The 25,700-nt window shown below is 43.7% G+C and overlaps 1 protein-coding gene across 2 annotated transcripts in view; it reads right to left on the bottom strand.

The window, feature by feature from the left end:
• Positions 1-25,700, bottom strand: part of ZNF385A (zinc finger protein 385A) — a 206,747-nt gene that overhangs the window by 51,781 nt on the left and 129,266 nt on the right. For both annotated transcript variants that reach the window (XM_056562786.1, XM_056562787.1), the window contains one exon: positions 2,404-2,514. In XM_056562786.1, the coding sequence (XP_056418761.1) occupies positions 2,404-2,514 (111 nt within the window). The remainder of the gene's footprint in view (positions 1-2,403; positions 2,515-25,700) is intronic.

The raw sequence follows: 25,700 nt of genomic DNA, 5'->3' as shown, positions 1-25,700 counted from the left end.
CAGACAGGACTTGCTATACATGCAAGCCTTCGGTATCAGAAACAATCCAAAGTCAACAGCTATTACGGAAATCATATCTATGGTTATGCAAATTTCGGTCCATTCTCTTCTGGATTTTTTGTCCTCATTCCGAACATGCAGCTGTGGATGGGAAATAAACATAAGCACTCCCAGGGGTTTGCCCCCCCCTCCCGAATCACTTCCTCCCACCTCCTCCATTGGGTGCGGAGAGCTAAAATATCATTTGAGGCAGCCCAGCTGTTAGGGCAGCTGTTCCAAGAGCAGGACAGTTAACTAGAGCGAGCTGAGGCAGATTAGATGGGAATCAATCAGACGGAGATATGGGTCCACCGCAATTAATTTCCATTGCATGTAGAGTTATTCCTGAACACTGCGCACATAAATCCCATGGCGGGGAAATCAGTTTCAATCCCCCATCTATCAGTGATTATATGCATTTATTGCAAGGCTATTCGTGCTAGTAAGCAAAGTGTTAACAAAAGTTGATGGAGATGTTTCATTACTGCAGTGTTTCCTAACAGGGTGCCCCCAGCTGTTGCGAAACTACAACTCCCAGCATGCCCGGACAGCCTTGGGTTGTCCGGGCATGCTGGAAGTTGCAGTTTTGCAACAGCTGGAGGCACCCCAGTTGGGAAACACAGTAATATGGTCTCACGCATACCATCATGCAATAAAGTAAATTTACACTGACTCCTATGGTGTGCACAGTAAAGGAGGAGAGAATATTTAAAAGAAGAAAAACCACCACAAGATGACATAGTTTTACATTATAGGGGCAAAGGTTCCAAGGTAATATGAGGAAGTATTACTTTATTGAGAGAGTAGTGAATGCATGGAATAGCCTTCCTGCAGAAGTGGTAGCTTCAAGTACAGTGAAGGAGTTTAAGCATGCAAGGGATAAGCATAAGGCTATCCTTCATATAAGATAGAGATAGGCATAAGGCTACCCTTTATATAAGATGGAGATAGGCATAAGGCTATCCTTCATATAAGATAGAGATAGGCATAAGGCTACCCTTCATATAAGATAGAGATATACATAAGGCTACCCTTCATATAAGATAGAGATATGCATAAGGCTATCCTTCATATAACATAGAGATAGGCATAAGGCTACCCTTCATATAAGATAGAGATATACATAAGGCTATCCTTCATATAAGATAGAGATAGGCATAAGGCTATCCTTCATATAAGATAGAGATAAGCATAAAGCTATCCTTCATATAAGATAGAGATAGGCATAAGGCTATCCTTCATATGAGATATAGGCATAATGCTACCCTTCATATAAGATAGAGATAGGCATAAGGCTACCCTTCATATAAAATAGACATAGGCATAAGGCTACCCTTCATATAAGAGAGAGATATACATAAGGCTACCCTTCATATAAGATAGAGATAGGCATAAGGCTATAGTTCATATAAGATAGAAATAGGCATAAGGCTACCCTTCATATAAGATAGAGATAGGCATAAGGCTACCCTTCATATAAGATAGAGATAGGCATAAGGCTATCCTTCATATAAGATAGAGATAGGCATAAGGCTATCCTTCATATAAGATAGAGATAAGCATAAAGCTATCCTACATATAAGATAGAGATAGGCATAAGGCTATCCTTCATATGAGATAGAGATAGGCATAATGCTACCCTTCATATAAGATAGAGATAGGCATAAGGCTACCTTTCATATAAAATAGAGATAGGCATAAGGCTACCCTTCATATAAGTTAGACATAGGCATAAGGTTATCCTTCATATATGATAGAGATAAGCATAAGGTTATCCTTTATATAAGATAGAGATAGGCGTAAGGCTACCCTTCATATAAGATAGAGATAGGCATAAGGCTATCCTTCATATATGATATAGATAGGCCTAAGGCTTTCCTTACTATAGGATATAGATAGGCATAAGGCTATCCTTCATATAAGTTAGAGATAGGCATAGGGTTATCCTTCATATGTGATAGAGATAGGCATAAGGCTATCCTTCAAATAAGATAGAGATAGGCATAAGTCTATCCTTCATATAAGATAGGACAAGGACTATTCATAGTATTTAGAATATTCGGCAGACTAGATAGGCATATGAATAATAAATGTAGCTATGGACTGTGAATAAGAACTAGTGATCCTACAAATTAGCCATCATTGTTGTATAAAATAGGGCCTGTGGCTATTGATAATATTTAGAATATTGGGCAGACTAGAATGGTTCTTATCTGCCTACACATTCTATGTTTCCTCAAAAGCTAGTTTCCGAATGAACACAACAGGTAGATCTTTGCAGAAGCATATCTGTCATCTAGTTCTTGTCTAGGTATGGAACTGGCGAAGACCCAGCATCTTTTATTTCTGCTCAGAAGCACTTACCTCCGAATTAAAGCGGATCTGACACACGTTGCAGGAAATAACTGGCCGTTTTGTCTTCATCAGTGGGATACCAAAGTGAGGGCTGATCACAGGTTTGTGGATGGGGTCCATCTGTGTAGACAGAGCACATGCAGTTTTCAGCCAAAAAACACCAACATGCAACTCATACCATCAGGAGCCAGCCTCTGCTTTCTACAGATTCATTTGTCTCCCACAGCTAAGAAATAAGAGGGAGCCAGAGCGTGAGTGATGCTGAAGCAAGACAGCTAATAACCATTCCCAGCAAGATATGGTAAACACAGGTGCTCGGCCTAACAAGGTTACACCAATAGAGAGTGATGGGGCCAGCCTGTGTTACATGGGGCTGTACTGATTTCTAACACAACTGCTGCTAAGAATGTTTTAAGAGAGTTTCTGCAGCAAGAACGCTTATTCTGTTTTATAAAATGTTTGATCCTCCCACCCTTCCCCCAGGGAAATCCACCCTGCACACTCATCAATGAACTAAATCCAAAAGTCACAGATAAACTTACAATTACAGTATGTAAACTTTTTCTGGGAATGGGATAATGTTCCCTTAAAGTGACATTGAACTATATTTCCCTCTTTTAAACAATAGAATATATGCTGTCATTCTTTTTGTTATTTTTTGTTATTCCCATTGGCAATATTCCTTCAGTCCCTTTGTCTATTATGTATATTATTTTCACATCATGTTTGAAAACTTTAGCTACTAAAATAATGTTCTAATAATGTACTTCTTAGAACAAATGCTAAAATCCAATATAGTGTAATCCCCTCACACGTAGGGCTAATAATGCCTAAAATCTAGATCTACTTATTTCTTTGGAATTCATTAAAGTGAATGTGCTGTTCTAAATACTATTTTCAAATACCCTCTGTAAGGGGAATTTTGAGTTCAGGTGATTTCTTTTCTGAATCCTGATGCTGGAGTGGTGAGTGGGTACAGAGAGTGTCTCTTTGTCAATTTCTAGGTATCTTCCAATCTCCAAATTGATTGGAATGGGCACTGTGTAATGCCTTATTTAGCATGTGGGGGTGCTGTAGGGAACGTAAACACTTAGGGATGTATTACATGAGCAAATACTTGCTTGATACAAGCTCTGATCGACAATATTGAAGTCGATCAGCACTTTAAAAAGTCCTTTTGATGAGTCAATAATTGATGGTGAAGAGATTCAGCAATTTTTTTATGCGGCCATTCACTTCCATCACTGTCGGCAGCACATCCCCTGTTTATATGAGGAGGTGTGATGCTGACTAATAATAATTTTTTGCCATGCATAATCCCAGTGACACGCGAATGTTGTCAGCTGATCACTGGGTCTATTACGTGGGGCAATTATCTACCCATTCTCCAGATAGTTGCCTCACCTAATAAAGACTTTAGTGCTAGATTTTTTCACAGTGTAAGGCATATTCGTGTGGGTCCCAGCAGGGACACAATTTTGGAAGAGTTTTTGTCCAAGTATTCTCCAAAGCAGCAAATCCCATGAATTATTATTATTATTATTATTAGTCTATGGTCTATTGACATACAACCAATAAAATTTCTGTTTGCACTCAACATGAGATGTCCCCAACCATTAAAGGATATGCTCGCTAGAGAGGTTTCACAGGACAGAAAGATCAATATGCATAAGGAGGCATTTATTCTGAAGATCCAGGTCAAACATCAAGGTTTGGGAATGCCCAGAGTGCACCAAGACAATTAATTAGCATAATTACAAAATCATAAATAACAGAGGAAAAGAGCCATGCATCAGGCAATGGTAAACACCACTGTCATCAGTGTCACCCACACTATAAGCCTGTACCAGTAGGTTAATGCACATTATGCTGATGACAGAAGTAGTAGTTATACGATCCTGACCTAGGAGTCAAGTGATAAGGTTCTTAGTCTTTTGTAAATTGCTGGCTCTTTCCCCGATACCAATGGTGAACACAATTATTTTTATTATTTCCAGTAGCAGATAGCTAAGAAGCTACCCTGAATCACGAGTAGGGAAACATTGCTCCATTCTAGATACATTGTACAAGAATAGACTTAAAAGATGGAATCTTCACTTCATTGTGGCAATATAAATCTGTAGCAACAGGTGTATACATAAACAGTGGGGGCAAAAAAAAAAAAAAAATGTCCCCTCACACTATTGGCTCTGGCTCCCTACCACCCTAGAACAGGATAGCACACTGTTGTATTGTTAAACCAGCCCCTTCATTTAGGAGATAAAGAGGTAGCCCTTTTGCCATTATTCTCATTTATCTTTTCCTTTGACAAGGAGCTGAAAGGTTGGATGTATCTATTCTATTTTTAGGCTAGGATCCTGTATTGTAGCACACAGAGTATCTATGGACACTTTGTGTGGCATCAAATGGTGACTCTGTATAACATAGTATTACACAATATTCTACCTTAGGGGAGACAATCTATATTCTGACTGATGCTTACAGCCATAGATTACCATAAAAGATGGGAAGCATACAAAAGTACAACATGAACTCTTGGATTTCTAGAGGTGCCGTATTGCTGTTCTGTACAACTCAGGGCTTGTAGAGAGCCATAATATGGTTGTTTGCATATGGTCTAAGATAGCAGACTGTAGACAGCACACTATCCCTGAGAGCCGATGCCCCATTCTTGAGATCGCGGAAGGGCCTAGCAGTCTGACCCCCATGATCCTACACTTATACCCTATCCTGTGAAAAGGGGATACGTTATTTTTCACTGAACAACCCCTTTAAGCATCTGTAGCCATCACACAAGGCTCATAGAACTACAACTACTAAAAATAATATTTTTTATACAGTATATCCTAAAAATGCTATTTTAGTTTCCATGAAAGGAAGTTTTACAGTACTTTCCTCACACACCAACAAATTACAGTTATACTCTATCACTTTAATAGAGATTTTTGGCAAATTATTTTCATAAAGAAAACAGAACACACAGAATCTGTTTAGTCATTGAAAATGCGTTACAACTCAGAAGACCAGCAGGGAAAGTTCAATACCACAGGAAGCAAGAAAGAAGGAGATCTGGCAGGAGGCGTAAGAACTAGCCTTCACCTCAAAGACAAAGCTATGGATGGGGATCACAAAAACTGCAAAAACAAACCACATAGCTAAGTTTTTAAGTAGCCAAGGAATGTACAAACTCCACCCCCACACCACCATCCTGTGTCTACAGAAATCTCAAGACTTTACTAATTTCAAAGAAATTGTAACTAAAACTGTAACTTGATCATTGTTCTGTCTACAAGCAAAAATACATGACTAGAAATCAGATTTTATCACATGCTTTGATCTCCAGGAATCCACATGGAAATACAATTTAGAATTTAGTATTTTAGAATTTTAGTTCACTAACTCCGTATAATAGTAAATGTTTGTACACAGCTATTATGTCCCATCTCTTGTGTACTTCCTTGTGAATGGGAAATGTATTGACTGCATGTTGGCTGCATGACACAGCCGGATGAAAAAAACATAATAATGCTGCATCATCAGATGCCTCTGGGGACCCAGCTAACAGCACATCTGAAGTAGATTTCGGAATTTAAAAGATATTCCCCTGAAATCTAAGCTTTATAGGATTATCAAGAACTCTCAAAGAATGCATATCTTGGCAAATGTGTCTTTTGGATAGTCCTGAACTGAGAATACTGTCAAACTTTAAAAAATAACTAGAGAAGTAGGGAACTGCTGCTCAGTTGTGAACTACCTAATGAGATAAACCAATGACCTAGGTGGCTATGCCAGAGGGCACCAGTAAAAGCTATACTGTCTTGATTGCTATAGTTAGATTTGGGGCTGAAAACTGAATCATCACTCAAGACAAGCCTGACTGGAAGAAACTGGGAGACTACCCAGATGGCACTTCCTCTTGTACCCGTTTGTAGACTGTGGCCCAGATTTATCAAACTGTGTGAGAGAAAAAATAGAGTGATTTTCCCACCCCAACCAATCACAGCTCAACTAACAAGCTGTGGTAAAGTGAAAGCTGAGCTGTGATTGGTTCCTGTGGGAAAATTACTATTTTTTCTCTCACACAGTTTGATAAATCTGGGCCTATGTCTTCTCTGAAATGCTGCAGTGTTTTAGAGTAAATTGCAGCTGCTTGTGTTACGCCGAGCGCTCCGGGTCCCCGCTCCTCCCCGGAGCGCTCGCTACACTCTCGCTACTGCAGCGCTCCGGTCAGATCCACTGACCCGGTGCGCTGCGATACCGCCTCCAGCCGGGATGCGATTCGCGATGCGGGTGGCGCCCGCTCGCGATGCGCACCCCGGCTCCCGTACCTGACTCGCTCTCCGTCGGTCCTGTCCCGGCGCGCGCGGCCCCGCTCCCTAGGGCGCGCGCGCGCCGGGTCTCTGCGATTTAAAGGGCCACTGTGCCGCTGATTGGCGCAAGTGGTTCTAATTAGTGTGTTCACCTGTGCACTCCCTATGTATACCTCACTTCCCCTGCGCTCCCTCGCCGGATCTTGTTGCCATTGTGCCAGTGAAAGCGTTTCCTTGTGTGTTCCTAGCCTGTGTTCCAGACCTCCTGCCGTTGCCCCTGACTACGATCCTTGCTGCCTGCCCCGACCTTCTGCTACGTCCGACCTTGCTTCTGTCTACTCCCTTGTACCGCGCCTATCTTCAGCAGTCAGAGAGGTTGAGCCGTTGCTAGTGGATACGACCTGGTTACTACCGCCGCAGCAAGACCATCCCGCTTTGCGGCGGGCTCTGGTGAAAACCAGTAGTGACTTAGAACCGGTCCACTAGCACGGTCCACGCCAATCCCTCTCTGGCACAGAGGATCCACCTCCTGCCAGCCGGCATCGTGACAGTAGATCCGGCCATGGATCCCGCTGAAGTCCCTCTGCCAGTTGTCGCCGACCTCACCACGGTGGTCGCCCAGCAGTCACAACAGATAGCGCAACAAGGCCACCAGCTGTCTCAACTGACCGTGATGCTACAGCAGCTACTACCACAGCTTCAGCAATCATCTCCTCCGCCAGCTCCTGCACCTCCTCCGCAGCGAGTGGCCGCTTCAGGCCTACGACTATCCTTGCCGGATAAATTTGATGGGGACTCTAAATTTTGCCGTGGCTTTCTTTCTCAATGTTCCCTGCACTTGGAGATGATGTCGGACCAGTTTCCTACTGAAAGGTCTAAGGTGGCTTTCGTAGTCAGCCTTCTGTCTGGAAAAGCCCTGTCATGGGCCACACCGCTCTGGGACCGCAATGACCCCGTCACTGCCTCTGTACACTCCTTCTTCTCGGAAATTCGAAGTGTCTTTGAGGAACCTGCCCGAGCCTCTTCTGCTGAGACTGCCCTGTTGAACCTGGTCCAGGGTAATTCTTCCGTTGGCGAGTACGCCGTACAATTCCGTACTCTTGCTTCTGAACTATCCTGGAATAATGAGGCCCTCTGCGCGACCTTTAAAAAAGGCCTATCCAGCAACATTAAAGATGTTCTGGCCGCACGAGAAATCCCTGCTAACCTACATGAACTCATTCATCTAGCCACTCGCATTGACATGCGTTTTTCCGAAAGGCGTCAGGAGCTCCGCCAGGATATGGACTTTGTTCGCACGAGGCGTTTTTTCTCCCCGGCTCCTCTCTCCTCTGGTCCCCTGCAATCCGTTCCTGTGCCTCCCGCCGTGGAGGCTATGCAGGTCGACCGGTCTCGCCTGACACCTCAAGAGAGGACACGACGCCGCATGGAGAATCTCTGCCTGTACTGTGCCGGTACCGAACACTTCCTGAAGGATTGTCCTATCCGTCCTCCCCGCCTGGAAAGACGTACGCTGACTCCGCACAAAGGTGAGACAGTCCTCGATGTCAACTCTGCTTCTCCACGTCTTACTGTGCCTGTGCGGATATCTGCCTCTACCTTCTCCTTCTCTACTATGGCCTTCTTGGATTCCGGATCTGCAGGAAATTTTATTTTGGCCTCTCTCATCAACAGGTTCAACATCCCGGTGACCAGTCTTGCCAGACCCCTCTACATCAATTGTGTTAACAATGAAAGATTGGACTGTACCATACGTTTCCGCACGGAGCCCCTCCTAATATGCATCGGACCTCATCACGAGAAAATTGAGTTTTTGGTCCTCCCCAATTGCACTTCCGAAATTCTCCTCGGACTACCCTGGCTTCAACACCATTCCCCAACCCTGGATTGGTCCACTGGGGAGATCAAGAGTTGGGGTTCCTCTTGTTTCAAGGACTGCCTTAAACCGGTTCCCAGTTCTCCTTGCCGTGACCCTGTGGTTCCCCCTGTAACCGGTCTCCCTAAGGCCTATATGGACTTTGCGGATACTCTACCAAGCTGAGACTCTACCTCCTCACAGGCCTTATGACTGTCCTATTGACCTCCTCCCGGGCACTACTCCACCCCGGGGCAGAATTTATCCTCTCTCTGCCCCAGAGACTCTTGCTATGTCAGTACATCCAGGAAAATTTAAAAAAGGGCTTTATCCGCAAATCCTCCTCTCCTGCCGGAGCCGGATTTTTCTTTGTGTCAAAAAAAGATGGCTCCCTACGTCCTTGCATTGACTACCGCGGTCTTAATAAAATCACGGTAAAGAACCGCTACCCCCTACCTCTCATCTCTGAACTCTTTGATCGCCTCCAAGGTGCCCACATCTTTACCAAACTGGACTTAAGAGGTGCTTATAATCTCATCCGCATCAGAGAGGGGGATGAATGGAAAACGGCATTTAACACTAGAGATGGACACTTTGAGTATCTGGTCATGCCCTTTGGCCTGTGCAACGCCCCTGCCGTCTTCCAAGACTTTGTTAATTAAATTTTTCGTGATCTCTTATATTCCTGTGTTGTTGTGTATCTGGACGATATCCTGATTTTTTCTGCCAACCTAGAAGAACACCGCCAGCATGTCCGCATGGTTCTTCAGAGACTTCGTGACAATCAACTTTATGCCAAAATGGAGAAATGTCTGTTTGAATGTCAATCTCTTCCTTTCCTAGGATACTTGGTCTCTGGCAAGGGACTACAAATGGATCCAGACAAACTCTCTGCCGTCTTAGATTGGCCACGCCCCTCCGGACTCCGTGCTATCCAACGTTTTTTGGGGTTCGCCAATTATTACAGACAATTTATTCCACATTTTTCTACCATTGTGGCTCCTATCGTGGCTTTAACCAAAAAGAATGCCAATCCTAAGTCATGGCCTCCTCAAGCGGAAGACGCCTTTAAACAGTTCAAGTCTGCCTTTTCTTCGGCTCCCGTGCTCTCCAGACCTGACCCATCTAAACCCTTCCTATTGGAGGTTGATGCCTCCTCAGTAGGAGCTGGAGCGGTCCTTCTACAAAAAAATTCTTCCGGGCATGCTGTTACTTGTGGTTTTTTTTCTAGGACCTTATCTCCGGCGGAGAGGAACTACTCCATCGGGGATCGAGAGCTACTAGCCATTAAATTAGCACTTGAGGAATGGAGGCATCTGCTGGAGGGATCAAGATTTCCAGTTATTATTTACACCGATCACAAGAACCTCTCCTATCTCCAGTCTGCCCAACGGCTGAATCCTCGCCAGGCCAGGTGGTCTCTGTTCTTTGCCCGATTTAATTTTGAAATTCACTTTCGGCCTGCCGATAAGAACATTAGGGCCGATGCTCTCTCTCGTTCCTCGGATGCCTCGGAAGTAGAGCTCTCTCCGCAACACATCATTCCTCCTGACTGCCTGATCTCCACTTCTCCAGCCTCCATCAGGCAAACTCCTCCAGGGAAGACCTTCGTCTCTCCACGCCAACGCCTCAGAATCCTCAAATGGGGTCACTCCTCCCATCTCGCAGGTCATGCGGGCATCAAGAAATCCGTGCAACTCATCTCTCGTTTCTATTGGTGGCCGACTCTGGAGACGGATGTTGTGGATTTTGTGCGAGCCTGCACTGTCTGTGCCCGGGATAAGACTCCTCGCCAGAAGCCCGCTGGTCTTCTTCATCCTCTGCCTGTCCCCGAACAGCCTTGGTCTTTGATTGGTATGGACCTTATTACAGACTTACCCCCATCCCGTGGCAACACTGTTGTTTGGGTGGTCGTTGATCGATTCTCCAAGATGGCACATTTCACCCCTCTTCCTGGTCTTCCTTCAGCGCCTCAGTTGGCAAAACAATTTTTTGTACACATTTTTCGTCTTCACGGGTTGCCCACGCAGATCGTCTCGGACAGAGGCGTCCAATTCGTGTCAAAATTCTGGAGGGCTCTCTGTAAACAACTCAAGATTAAATTAAACTTTTCTTCTGCCTATCATCCTCAATCCAATGGGCAAGTAGAAAGAATTAACCAGGTCCTGGGTGATTATTTACGGCATTTTGTTTCCTCCCGCCAGGATGACTGGGCAGATCTTCTACCATGGGCCGAATTCTCGTATAACTTCAGAGTCTCTGAATCTTCCTCCAAATCCCCATTTTTCGTGGTGTACGGCCGTCACCCTCTTCCCCCCCTCCCTACTCCCTTGCCCTCTGGTTTGCCCGCTGTGGATGAAATATCTCGTGATCTTTCCTCCATATGGAAAGAGACCCAAAATTCTCTCTTACAGGCTTCATCACGCATGAAGAAGTTTGCTGATAAGAAAAGAAGAGCTCCCCCCATTTTTTCTCCTGGAGACAAGGTATGGCTCTCCGCTAAATATGTCCGCTTCCGTGTCCCTAGCTACAAATTGGGACCACGCTATCTTGGTCCTTTCAAAATTTTGTGCCAGATTAATCCTGTCTCTTACAAACTTCTTCTTCCTCCTTCTCTTCGTATTCCTAATGCCTTTCACGTTTCTCTTCTTAAACCACTCATCATCAACCGTTTCTCTCCCAAACTTGTTTCTCCCACTCCTGTTTCCGGCTCCTCGGACATCTTCTCCGTAAAGGAGATACTGGCCTCCAAGAAGGTCAGAGGGAAAACTTTTTTTTTGGTCGATTGGGAGGGTTGTGGTCCTGAAGAGAGATCCTGGGAACCTGAGGACAATATCCTAGACAAAAGTCTGCTCCTCAGGTTCTCAGGCTCTAAGAAGAGGGGGAGACCCAAGGGGGGGGTACTGTTACGCCGAGCGCTCCGGGTCCCCGCTCCGGTGTTACACTCTCGCTACTGCAGCGCTCCGGTCAGATCCACTGACCCGGTGCGCTGCGATACCGCCTCCAGCCGGGATGCGATTCGCGATGCGGGTGGCGCCCGCTCGCGATGCGCACCCCGGCTCCCGTACCTGACTCGCTCTCCGTCGGTCCTGTCCCGGCGGGCGTGGCCCCGCTCCCTAGGGCGCGCGCGCGCCGGGTCTCTGCGATTTAAAGGGCCACTGCGCCGCTGATTGGCGCAAGTGGTTCTAATTAGTGTGTTCACCTGTGCACTCCCTATGTATACCTCACTTCCCCTGCACTCCCTCGCCGGATCTTGTTGCCATTGTGCCAGTGAAAGCGTTTCCTTGTGTGTTCCTAGCCTGTGTTCCAGACCTCCTGCCGTTGCCCCTGACTACGATCCTTGCTGCCTGCCCCGACCTTCTGCTACGTCCGACCTTGCTTCTGTCTACTCCCTTGTACCGCGCCTATCTTCAGCAGTCAGAGAGGTTGAGCCGTTGCTAGTGGATACGACCTGGTCACTACCGCCGCTGCAAGACCATCCCGCTTTGCGGCGGGCTCTGATGAAAACCAGTAGTGACTTAGAACCGGTCCACTAGCACGGTCCACGCCAATCCCTCTCTGGCACAGAGGATCCACCTCCTGCCAGCCGGCATCGTGACAGCTTGTAATGAAGATACCTGTCAGGATTTTATGTCTCACGCCCAGATTCCAGATCTGACTATTAATAATGGATGTGGGGTAATGACAGCTAAAAAAAAAAGACTGGACAGGCTGGGGTCAGAGGCAGGTTATTTGCTTCTGTGTCTGACAGCTCCAAAGCTAAAGGACTATGCCAGGTGCTGTCAGACATGATAAATGGGCTAAGATAAGCCCGTGCAGGGAACCTGATGTGCTTTCAGGAGATCCAGCCAGGAAATGACGTCCCCACTTCTTCTAAAGCAAAGCTAGGGGACAGTATGAAAGATTACCAGTTGTCAACAAGATAGACAAGAACCAGACAAGCTTGCTAAATGAAGCCAATTGTAAATTTGTTTATGCTGGCATGCTCTATACATAGAGACATGGTTAAGGTGATGGGAATACCTACCTACTTGGTCCAATATTCTGCCTAGAGACCCACAGTACTGCTCAATTCTCCTGCTACTTCGTCCTCAGAACCCTGCACATTGCTAAAATGAATAAAATGATGATTTTCTACTCAGGCCAAGTGTCAAGGAAGTGGGGCCAAGCTGCTTAAGTACTGCAGCATCTTGTGGGATTTTAAGACAGAGCTATGCTCCCTGTACATCATTCAACCAGAACCAAGAAGCGAGAGGAACCCAGGAGGCAATGCTGCAGCACTTAGGCAGCTCAGCCCTGCCTTCTTGACAGGGAGAAAAATCATCATTTTATAAGTTGTGGCAAATCCATTAAATATTAGCTGACAGATTCCCCTTTAAAGAAGAATTTAATTAACTGGTCTATGGAACTGAGCATGTGTCATTTACATATCATATATATAATTTGTAAAGATGATCTAGTGGAACATTGGTGCTGGAGTCCATCCTCAGACTGCAATCCATAGATGGATGTTTAGGATCTGGCAGCCCTGGGGGTATCTGTTCAGAGAAGTGCCATATTGTCATCACAACATAAATACTGTATGACTGCATTAGAAATGGATAATTCCAGAGAAAAGCTAAAGCTGGGTTAGAGAATTAATCCTTAGGGTGGATTATTTGATGTGGGTAATCTTTCCTCCTGCATCACTGTCTATTGCATTAATCTTGCCTCACAAGGATTGGTGACGGATGTTGTTACGGACAGAACATACACATCTGGCATATAATAGTAGAGGTGTAATTGGGTAATCTGGTATGGCTATGGGTTATTATAAAGCTATGCTCAACCTTGAACTACAGGGTTGTAGTTTTGTTTTACTGTGCTGGAATATAGGTCTGTGTTCCGATGAGACGAATAAGAAAATATACCGGTAACTATTGTGAGGATTTGATAAAAGTTGCCAAGACACAACATATTTTACAACTGCAGCTATTTCATGGGTAGAAATTTTAATAGAAAACCATATGTTTATGGGTCCTCCATGCAAACTGAAACTAGGGGCACCTCATGGTCTAATGGAACTGTTCAAGCTGACCTGTCATTTGGAAAGCAATATGTATGTTTAGTAAATTTCAGTTGACATTTTTATATTATCTAATATAAACTGCACTTTAGGCTTGCATATACACATACAAAAGATATCTAGTAATATATTTGATTTAAGGCTATCAGATGTAAAAAAAAATCTCAGACATACCACTACAATGATGTGAAAGACAGAATGGTTGTAGTATAGATTGTCTAATGCCCCAAATACATTCTACCGCACTTTACTCATATCAGCTAAGTTATTAAGCCTCCAGTTGCTGTGAAAGATTTTCTATCACATTTTCTCAATAAAAGACTGTTAGGATACACTATGTACTGTCCACTAGAGTTGTGCAAATTTTTGAAAAATTCGATTCGGCCGATTCGCTGAATTTTCCGAAAAAATTTGGTTCCTTCTGAATCTATTTGTGGCGAATCTCTATTAAAAATGGCTATTTTTTAGGGGGGTAGAACACTTTGCCTTGTCGTAATACGCATAAAGAGTGCACTGTGTTAGTGAAATAATATTGTTATTCAGTATGACATGCAGATTACAGGCATTGCTTTTAGAATCACTGCCGCAGAGCATCTGGATGTGGCAGCAGGGTTGGGAAACCATATGGCATCACAATTAAAGAGATTAAAGAGATTTTTTTTTAATGTAATTTTTATTTAATTTAAATCCATTTTAAATTTTTTAAATCATTTTTTTGAGGACCCATTCTGGTGAGCATCAAGCTGGCGGTCCACCGTGAGGCGAGCTACCACCTGTTCCAGCCCCTGCCTCTCAGCACACCCCCATGCTCTGAGTGTCCACTTGAAAAGGGAAGGACTGCAGTACCAGCCACTTGGACAGGAGCACATTCAGCTTCTGCGCCGTTGGATAAATGGGCGCATAAAGCTAGAAGTGGCTGCAGGGAAAAAGCTTGTACTTGTATCTTAAAATCGAGCTGGCGGTCCTCCGCCAGGCGAGATACCACCTTTTCCAGCCCCTGTCTCTCAGTGCCCCCCCTCCCAAATGTGAAAATTCTAATGTTTCTTTTAATCAGTTATGGTTCATTGTTATTGCTCCAACCTGTTTCATTGCACTCTTGTGGTAATTCCACAGGTACTATATGACGACGACCAAAGGGCCTCACAATTAAAAAGATTGAAGAGATTTTTTTTAAATTTAAATTGAAGATTTTGATTAGATTCACAATTTTAATATCCCAGGTGCCTGAAGCATTTACTTTGTACTAATACTGTATGACCACAAAACTTAATATAACAAGGAGTCACATGGCGGCACAATGACAGAGTCTAGAGGTGGGAGCAGCCCGACGAGACCATAGGACCTCACAATTGAAAAGATTAAAGATATTTTGTAAAGTATAAATTGAAGATTTTATATAAATTAAAATGTTAAAAGTTTAATTTAATGTGCCAACAGTATGAGGAGACCACATGGTGGCACAATGACAAAGCCTGGAGGTAGTAGCAGCATGAGGAGCCCATAATGTGGCAGAATGACAAAGCCTGGAATTAGTGACAGCAAGATTAGACCATATAGTGGCACAATGACCAAGCCTGGAGGTGGCAACAGCCTGACAAGACCATAGGGCCTCACAATTTAAAAGATTAAAGATATATTTTTTTTAATTTAAGTTGAAGATTTCCCCATCGGGGAACTAATCACATGTCACCCGCAAGCGCTGCCCTCCTCGTCCTCCTGTTTGTTGCGGGCCGCCATCGCTGGAACTCTGTACTGTATGCTGTATCCCTATGCCCGGGTTGCAAAAGATAAACAAAATAAACTTTAACTCACCTCCCATTGCTCCAGTACCAGACTCACCTGCTTCCTGGGGACAGGAACGTCGGAGAGCCGTCAGCCTATCACTGGCCGCAGCGATGTTCTGCCTCGGTCGGTGATAGGTTGAGTGCACAGTCATGTAAGAAGCCGGCTTCTTACATAACAGTGCGCTGAACCTATCACCAGCTGAGGCGGAACATCGCTGCGGCCGCTGATAGACTGACAGCTCTCCGATGTTCCTGTCCCCAGGAAGCAGGTGAGGCTGGTACTGGACCAATGGGAGGTGAGTTAAAGTTTATTTTGTTTATCTTTTGCAAGCCGGGCATTGGGATACAGCGTACAGTATAGAGTTCCAGCGCCGGCGGCCCGCAACAAACAAGAGGACTAGGAGGGCAGCACTTGCAGGTGACATGTGATTAGTTCCCCGATGGGGACATCGCTGGGCTGATAATTAATTGGCGGGGAGCAGAATAGCGCTCGCGGGTCACATGATTTTGAGGGGGGGGAATACTGTTATATACCGTGGAACCACCATAAGTTACAAAAATACAGTGATTTTTCGTCATACCGCCCAGCTCTATATATATATATATATATATATATATATATATATATATATATATATATATATATATATTTATATATTTGCTATACATATATATATATATATATATATATATATATATATATATATACATATATATATATATATATATATATATATTTTTTTTTTTTTATTATTATTTTTTTTTATTAATTTTCAATTAAATTAACAACATACAATTAAACAGTCCTGGGAGAACCCTCCCCACCCGCACCAAAATGACAATCAGACCATAGGACCGGATGTATAAAGAAACAAAGGGGTAGTCCGTATTCCAGAAATCATAGACGTTTATAAGTATGAGAATGAAGAGTATCCCTACCGAGAAGAACAACACCTTAATACTACACCACAGACATAACGATTCACACACACACATCAGAACATATCCTGGGAGCTCCCCAGCTATCCACGTAACCACCCTAAGGCTGGGAGGTCCCACAAACTGGAGGATAAGTAGAAACATCCAATCACATCCACGGCACCAAGACCTTATCAATTTTTGGGGGGGCATTTCCGACTTACATACAAGGCATGGTATAGGGGAACATATTTATTCACTAAGGCTATCCACTGGGACAGAGGGGGGGAGGACACATCTTTCCAGGCCATCACTATGACCTTGTGTGCACAAAACCAGAGGGAACGGATCAATATGCACCTATAAGACCATTAATAACTCCCAACAAACACACTTCTTGCAAAAAAAAAGGGAATTCTAGATGGTCTGACAAGAATGTCATCACCTCTCTCCAAAAGGGTACAACACAAGAGCAAGTCCAAACCGCATGCAGAAAAGTGCCTCTCTCCCTTCCACACCTAAAACAAACATCCGACCCCGAGACCCCCATGTGATGTAGTCTAACTGTAGGATAATATAAATGGAGGACAAACCTGGATTGAATGAGCATATCTCTGGCAATAACAACCGTAGGGTAATATATCTTAACTACTTCCCTCCACATGTCAACAGAAAGACTAAAAACATCATCTACCCACTTCAGCTGTGCAAGAGCAAACGGGCCTGAGTGAAAGGCCTAGCAGTGTCGGGGGTCCCCAGGAGCAGTTCCAAATCATTAAACACAGGGGTAACTTCCAGTGAACCAAACTGCGTAGAGACCGCATGTCGCAACTGAAGATACCTGAAGTGGGCATTCTGAGGGACATGAAAACGTTCTCTAACGTCAGCAAATGAAGAAAAGACACAGTCATCTCCAAAGAAGTGCATGGCGAATTTGAGTACCTGGGAGCTCCAAAATCCGTCCGCCTCCAACTCCCGCAGGTGTTCCAAATAATGATTACCCCACAGGGGTGCTCTAGGAGATAGCACCAGCTGAGGGAAGCGAACAGAAATCACCGAGCAGACCACTGCCACCATCTTAATAGGAGCTGGCTCCAAGCTGCTTTGGCGCCTGGAGCAGTGCCTGTCCCAATCTTGGATTAAGATTTTTTTTTAATTTAAATTGAAGATTTAAAATAGATTAAGATAAAAAGTTTCATTTAATGTGCCAGCAGCATGAGGAGATCACATGCCATGGTGTGTCTGGGTCCTCTGTCTCGTCTTCCTCATCACCCTGTAGCGCCACAGCCTGTTCCTTCTCCTCCTCTCCTGTCAGATGACTATAAAAACCACCCATTTCACAAAACCTTGCCTGTGCTCAAATGTCCCCCTCCCACTCCTCCTCCAGTTCAGCCCCCACAGTGCTCATGTGGCTGTGAGATGTAGGCCCACGTCTCCAGTGCCCTGACCAACCATTGTTTCCAACATGTGTTGTAGGAAATGAAGCAGTGGTATGACGTTGGGGTCACCACTGGAGGGTCATTGGAAGGGGTAAGTATGGGGAACCAGCTTTGCAGACTGATGGCTATTATCAATGTATGAACACAAAACAGAAACACTGTCATTTGCCTCATACAGTCCACCTTATACATGGCCTTCCCCACTTAATAAAGATGTTCTACCCCTATAGTGTTCCATATTTCATTTCCTACAGAACTCAAGGTCCTTTTTTATATTTAATAAACCTCTATGGTGCGGTATCCTAATCACAAACTATATTGCTCCAATGTCTATGCCCCAACTGTACACCATCCTACAAACTGGTGAAGACCTATACATTCAATAAAGGACCCATTTTTTGTATAATAGAAGTTCTAATAAAGGAGGGAAAGCACTAGGATTTAGACTAGGTTTCCACACAGGTTTTTTTCTGACATTTTTTGTAAAACTGTCACTGCAGTTTTTGAACCAAAGCCAGAAGCATGTGCAAAAGGAATGGAAAATTTATAGTTAGGACTTATACTTCCCCTTCCTACATGATCTACTTCTGTCTTTGGCTCAAAAACTGCAGTGGTATTATTATTATTATTTTTTTTTTTAAAGGCAGAAAAAACTGTGTGGAAATCTAGCCTAAGGGTAAAGATATCAAAATATATTGCAATCATGATCTAAAAAGATTTTTGTGTTGGGTTACTATTTCTTTGCACAAACAATTGATACTCCCTACTGTGTTATTTGCTTTGTGTCATTATTAGTGCTCCAGTACAAATGTCATGTCCTTTATGTTCTCCGCATTGTTATTGCAGCATAAAGAGGTGTCAATCCAATGACATTGCATAATGAAATTATATGCCGCTTATATCACCATTCCGTAAATTGTCATTGAGACTTGAACCAACTTGCAGCCGTGGGTCATGTTTGCTAGTAATTGCTTCTTAAAAAATGATATGTTCTCCAGACAATTTCCACACCACAATAAATATGTGCTATAAATTTGGAGTGAACGTCAATGTTCAATGACAATATAACAACTTGTTATAACAACTGCCTTTCCTTTCATAAATCTTCCTAACTTTATTGATAGACCCAGATTCTGCTATATTTCTCTCCACAAGAAAGTCAAGGGAGCTGGAACATTGTTGCCAGTCTATAAATATAAAAAGTGTCTTTAAAATAGCTGAATTAATGATGTTTTCCTGCGATTAATATAATAATACCCATCTGGTCTAGCAGCTGATTCATTTTTCTTTCACGTCTTATTTTTACAGTTTAAAAAGTAAATCATCAAGTTATTTCTATATGGATTGCACATTCTTAAAAATATGCATATAATGATCCTTATTCATAGATAATTATTTTATACAACATGTATTTTGCAATATTCAGGGTAATGTTAGCGAACGTAGCAACTGCTGCAGTATACAGTGGGGCAAAAAAGTATTTAGTCAGCCACTAATTGTGCAAGTTCTCCCACTTAAAAAGATGAGAGTTGCCTATAATATTCATCATAGGTATACCTCAACTATGAGAGACATAATGAGAAAAAAATCCATAAAATCACATTGTCTGATTTTTAACCCTTTAACCTCTTAAGGACCAATGACGTTGTGGAACGTCATGGCACCCTGGGCTTTAAGGACAAATGACGTTCCACAACGTCATGGCGTTTTCCGGTCCCTGCTGCTCGCCGGGCAGAGATCGGAACCGGATGCCTGCGGAAATGCTTCAGCAGGCATCCAGAGCAAACGCCGAGGGGGGCCATGTAGGCCCCCCATGTCGGCGATCGCCGCAAATCGCAAGGGAAATCACCCTTGCGATCTGCGGCAATACCGGGCTGATAGGGTCTCTGGGACCCGACTGCCCGGTAATTTTGCCAGGACCATGCTAAAGCATAGGAGCGAGGTGGCAAGCCTGCCACCTCCTCCGATCCCCTGCAATTCTTCGGTTAGTTAACAGACCAATTGCAGGGAGGGGGGGGGGCGGTTACTTCCTCCCGCCCTGCCCGGCCCCTGGAAGTCCGGAGGGGACGGGAGGAAGACTGGAGGATGCGGAGGTGGACGGGGGGTGCTGGGGACCGGCACTGGTACTTACCTCGTCCCTGAAGACCCGGATCCCGGCGATGAAGACGGCGGCGACAGGTGAGTTCCTCTTCAGCCGCGGTCGGGCCCTTTACAGCAATGCACGTCGCCGTAAAGCGACATGCATTGCTGTATTGGGACCCTGTATACTACAACTCCCAGCATGCCCAGACAGCCCTTGGCGTCTGGGCATGCTGGGACTTGCAGTTTTGCAACATCTGGAGGTCCACAGTTTGGAGACCACTGTGCCCTTCCAGATGTTGCAAAACTACACATCCTTAGCATGCCCTTATTGTCCAGGCATGCTGGGAGTTGTAGTTCTGTAACATCTGGCCCTTCAGATGTTGCAGAACTACAACTCCCAGCATGCCTGGACAGTTTTGGCAAACTGGGAGTTGTTGTTTTGTAACATCTGGAAGGGCACAGATTGGGAACCACTGTATTAGTGGTCTGCAAACTGTAGTCCTCCAGATGTTGCAAAACTACAACTTCAAGCATGCTGGGAGTTGTAGTTCGGCAACATCTGGCTATAAAGATATTGCCGAACTACTACTCCCAGCATGCCTGAGAATGTTTGGGAGTTGTGGTTTTGCAACAACTGGAGGCACACTGGTTGGGAAACATTGTCTGTTTCCTAACTCAGTGTTTCCCAACCCGTGTGCCTCCAGCTGTTGCAAAACTATAACTACCAGCATGCACTGATGGACTGTTCATGCTGGGAGTTGTAGTTTTGCAACAGCTGGAGGTCCCCCCCCCCCCTGTGAATGTACAGGGTACACTCACATGGGCAGGGGGCTTACAGTGAGTATCAGGCTGCAAGTTTGCAATGCAGCAATTTTTGCGCGGCAGCTCAAACTCGCAGCGGGAAACTCGCTGTAATCCCCCGCCATTGTGACTGTACCCTAAAAACACTACACTACACTAACACAACATAAAATAAAAAGTAAAAAACAGTACATATACACATACCCCTACACAGCCCCCCTCCCCAATAAAAATGAAAAACGCCACTGTTTTCAAAATGGAGCCTCCAGCTGTTGCAAAACAACAACTCCCAGTATTGCCGGACAGCCGTTGACTGTCCAGGCATGCTGGGAGTTTTGCAACAGCTGGAGGCACCCTGTTTGGGAATCACTGGCGTAGAATACCCCTATGTCCACCCCTATGCAAATCCCTAATTCAGGCCTCAAATGCGCATGGCGCTCTCACTTTGGAGCCCTGTCGTATTTCAAGGCAACAGTTTAGGGTCACATATGGGGTATTGCCGTACTCGGGAGAAATTGCCTAACAAATTTTGGGGGGCTTTTTCTCCTTTCACCCCTTATGAAAAGGTGAAGTTGGGGGTCTACACCAGCATGTTAGTGTAAAAAAATTTTTTTTTTACACTAACATGCTGGTGTTGCCCCATACTTTTCATTTTGAAAAGAGGTAAAAGGGAAACCCCCCCCCCAAAAAAATTTGTAAAGCAATTTCTCCCGACTACGGAAATACCCCATATGTGGGCGCAAAGTGCTCTGGGGGTGCACAACAAGGCCCAGAAGGGAGAGTGCGCCATGTACATTTGAGGTGATTTGCACAGGGGTGGCTGATTGTTACAGCGGTTTTGACAAACGCAAAAAAATTAAAACCCAACATGTGACCACATTTCGGAAACTACACCCCTCACGGAATGTAATGAGGGGTGCAGTGAGAATTTACACCCCACTGGTGTCTGACAGATCTTTGGAACAGTGGGCTGTGCAAATTAAAAATTTTGTACAGCCCACTGTTCCAAAGATCTGACAGACACCAGTGGGGGTAAATGCTCACTGTACCCCTTGTTACATTCCTCAAGGGGTCTAGTTTCCAAAATGGTAAGCCATGTGGGGGTTATTTTGCTGTCCTGGCACCATAGGGGCTTCCTAAATGCGACAAAATTTGCTCTCAAAAAGCCAAATATGACTCCTTCTCTTCTGAGCATTGTAATTCGCCCGTAGTGCGCTTCAGGTCAACTTATGGGGTACCTCCATACTCAGAAGAGATGGGGTTACAAATTTTGTTTTTTTTTCCTGCTATTAACCCTTGCATAAATGTGAAATTTGGGGGGAAACACACATTTTAGTGAAATTTTTGTAAATTTTTTTACATATGCAAAAGTCGTGAAACACCTGTGGGGTATTAAGGCTCACTTTATTCCTTGTTACGTTCCTCAAGGGGTCTAGTTTCCAAAATGGTATGACATGTGTTTTTTTTTCCTGTTCTGGCACCATAGGGGCTTCGTAAATGCAACATGCCCCCCAAAAACCATTTCAGAAAAACGTACTCTCCAAAATCCCCTCATTGCTCCTTCGCTTCTAAGCCCTCTACTGCGCCCGCCGAACAATTTACATAGACATATGAGGTATGTGGTTTCTCGAGAGAAATTGGGCTACAAATATAAGTATACATTTTCTCCTTTTACCCCTTGTAAAAATTAAAAATTGGGTCTACAAGAACATGCAAGTGTAAAAAATGAAGATTGTGAATTTTCTCCTTCACTTTGCTGCTATTCCTGTGAAACATCTAAAGAGTTAAAACGCTGACTGAATGTCATTTTGAATACTTTGGGGGGTGCAGTTTTTATAATGGGGTCATTTATGGGGTATTTCTAAGATGAAGACCCTTCAAATCCACTTCAAACCTGAACTGGTCCCTGAAAAATTGTGATTTTGGAAATTTTGTGAAAAATTGGAAAATTGCTGCTGAACTTTGAAGCCCTCTGATGTCTTCCAAAAGTAAAAACACGTAAATTTTATGATGCAAACATAAAGTGGACATATTGTATATGTGAATTAAAAAAAATTTTTTTGGAATATCCATTTTCCTTACAAGCAGAGAGCTTCAAAGTTAGAAAAATGCAAAATTTTCCATTTTTTCATCAAATTTTTGAATTTTTCACTAAGAAACGATGCAAGTATCGACAAAATTTTACCAATAACATAAAGTAGAATATGTCACGAAAAAACATTCTCGGAATCAGAATGATAGCTAAAAGTATCCCAGAGTTATTAATGTTTAAAGTGACAGTGGTCAGATGTTCAAAAAACGCTCTGGTCCTAAGGTGTAAAATGGCCTGGTACTTAAGGGGTTATTCACCAAAAGACCTGAGCATTATTTGCACATTTAACCACTGTCACTTTAAGCATTAATAACTCTGGTATGCTTTTACTTTTCATTCTGATTCTGAGATAGTTTTTTCGTGACATATTCTACTTTATGTTAGTGGCAAATTTTCGTCAATGCTTGCATCTTTTCTTGGTGAAAAATTAAAAAAAATGTATAAACATTTTTTAATTTGAAACTCTCTGCTTATAAGGAAAATGCAAATCCCATATAAATTATATATTGATTCACATAAACAATCTGTCTACTTCATGAAAGCATCATAAAGTTGACATGTTTTTTACTTTTGGAAGACATCAGAGGGCTTCAAGGTTCAGCAGCAATTTTTAAATTTTTCTCAAAATTTTCTAAATTGGAATTTTTCAGGGAACAGTTCAGTTTGAAGTGGATTTGAAGGGCCTTCATATTAGAAATACCCCATAAATAACCCCATTATAAAAACTGCACCCCTCAAAGTATTCAAAATGACTTTCTGAAAGTGTGTGAAGTGTGTGAAGGAGAGAATTCTAAATCTTCATTTTTTATGCTCGCATGTTCTTGTAGACCCAGTTTTTTTTTTTTTTTTTTTTTTTTACAAGGGGTAAAAGGAGAGATATTTCCCTAAAATTTGTAACCCAATTTCTCTTGAGTAAGGAAATACCTCATATGTGTATCTCAAGTGATCTGTGGGTGCACTAGAGGACTCAGAAGGAAGGAGCGACAATGGAATTTTGGAGAGTGAGTTTTTCTGAAACGGTTTTTGGGGGGTATGTCGCATCTAGGAAGCCCCTATGGTGCCAGAACAGCAAAAAAAAAAAAAAACACATGGCATACTATTTTGGAAACTACACCCCTCAAGGAACGTAAGAAGAGATAAAGTGAGCCTTAACACCCCACAGGTGTTTGATGACTTTTTGTTAGTTTTTAATTTTTTTTTCACTAAAATGCTGGTGTTACCCAAAATTTTTCATTTTCGCAAGGGGTAATAGGAGAAAAATCCACCCTAAATTTTTAACCCCATTTCTTCTGCTCTGCGGGTGAAATACAATGCTCAGAAGAGAAGGAGCGCCATTGGGCTTTTGGAGAGAGAATTTATTTGGAGTGGAAGTCGAGGGCCACGTGTGTTTACAAGGCCCCCATGGTGCCAGAACAGTGGACCCCCATATGTGACCCTATTTCGGAAACTAAACCCCTCACAGAATGTAATAAAGGGTGCAGTGAGCATTTACACCCCACTGGCGTTTGACAGACTTTTGGAACAGTGGGCTGTGTAATGGACCACTGTTCAAAAGACCTGTCAGGCACCTGTGGGGTGTAAATGCTCACTGCACCTCTTATTACATTACGTGAGGGGTGCGTTTCCAAAATGGGGTCACATGTGGGGGGGGGTCCACTGTTCTGGCACCATGGGGGCTTTGTAAACGCACATGGCCTTCAATTCAAACACATTCTCTCTCCAAAAGCCCAATGGCGCTCCTTCTCTTCTGAGCCCTGTAGTTTGACCGCAGAGCACTTTACATCCACACATGGGGTATTTATATACATTTACACAGTTACACATTTTGGCAGGCTTTTTTCCTATTACCCCTTATGAAAATGAAACATTTGGGATAACACCAGCATTTTTGTGAAAAAAATGCACATTTTTCATTTTCACATCTAACTTTAACAAATTCTTCAAACAACTGTGGGGTGTAAAGGCTCACTATACCCCTTGTTACGTTCAGTGAGGGGTGTAATTTCCAAAATGGGGTAACATAAGGGTGTTTTTTTTTTTTGCGTTTATGTCAGAACCGCTGTAACGATCACCCACCCCTGTGCAAATCACCTCAAATGTACATGGCGCTTTCACTCCTGAGCCTTGTTGTGCGCTGGCAGAGCATTTTACATCCACATATGGGGTATGTGCGTACTCAGGAGAAATTGCGTTACAAATTTTGGTGGGTCTTTTATTCCCTTTTACCTCTTGTGAAAATGAAAAGTATGGGGCAACACCAGCATGTTTGTGTAAAAAATAATTTAGTAGACCCCAACTTTACCTTTTCATAAGGGGTGAAAGGAGAAAAATCCCCCCAAAATTTGTAAGGAAATTTCTCCAAAGTACGGAAATACCCCATATGTGGCCCTAAACTGTTGCCTTGAAATACGACAGGACTCCGTATTGAGAGAGCACCATGCACATTTCAGGGACAGACCCGGATGCAAGAATTAGACTTGCCTCTGATACCAAAATTACCCTACGACAGTGTTTCCCAAACAGGGTGCCTCCAGCTGTTGCAAAACTCCCAGCATGCCTGAACAGTCAATGGCTGTCCGGCAATACTGGGAGTTGTTGTTTTGCAACAGTTGGAGGCTCCATTTTGGAAACAGTGCTGTACCATATTTTTTCTCATTTTTATTGGGGGGGGGGGTAACTGTGTAGGGGTATATGTAGTGTTTAACTTTTTATTTAGTGTTAGTGTAGTGTAGTGTTTTTTGGGTACATTCACACAGGCGGGGGTTTACAGCGAGTTTCCTGCTGGGAGTTTGAGCTGCAGCAGAAAATTTGCTGCATCTTAAACTTGCAGGGAAAAACTCACTGTAAACCCCCGCCCGTGTGAATGTACCCTGTACATTCACATGGTGGGGGCGGGGGGGGAGGGAAAACCTCCAGCTGTCTCAAAGCTACAACTTCCAGCATGCCCTTTGGCTGTCTGT

The sequence above is a fragment of the Hyla sarda genome, chromosome 2 (assembly GCF_029499605.1).
Source record: "Hyla sarda isolate aHylSar1 chromosome 2, aHylSar1.hap1, whole genome shotgun sequence".
Classification (NCBI taxonomy): domain Eukaryota; kingdom Metazoa; phylum Chordata; class Amphibia; order Anura; family Hylidae; genus Hyla; species Hyla sarda.
Note: the sequence above shows the minus strand (reverse complement) of the source record. Positions and strands in the feature narration are given on the sequence as shown.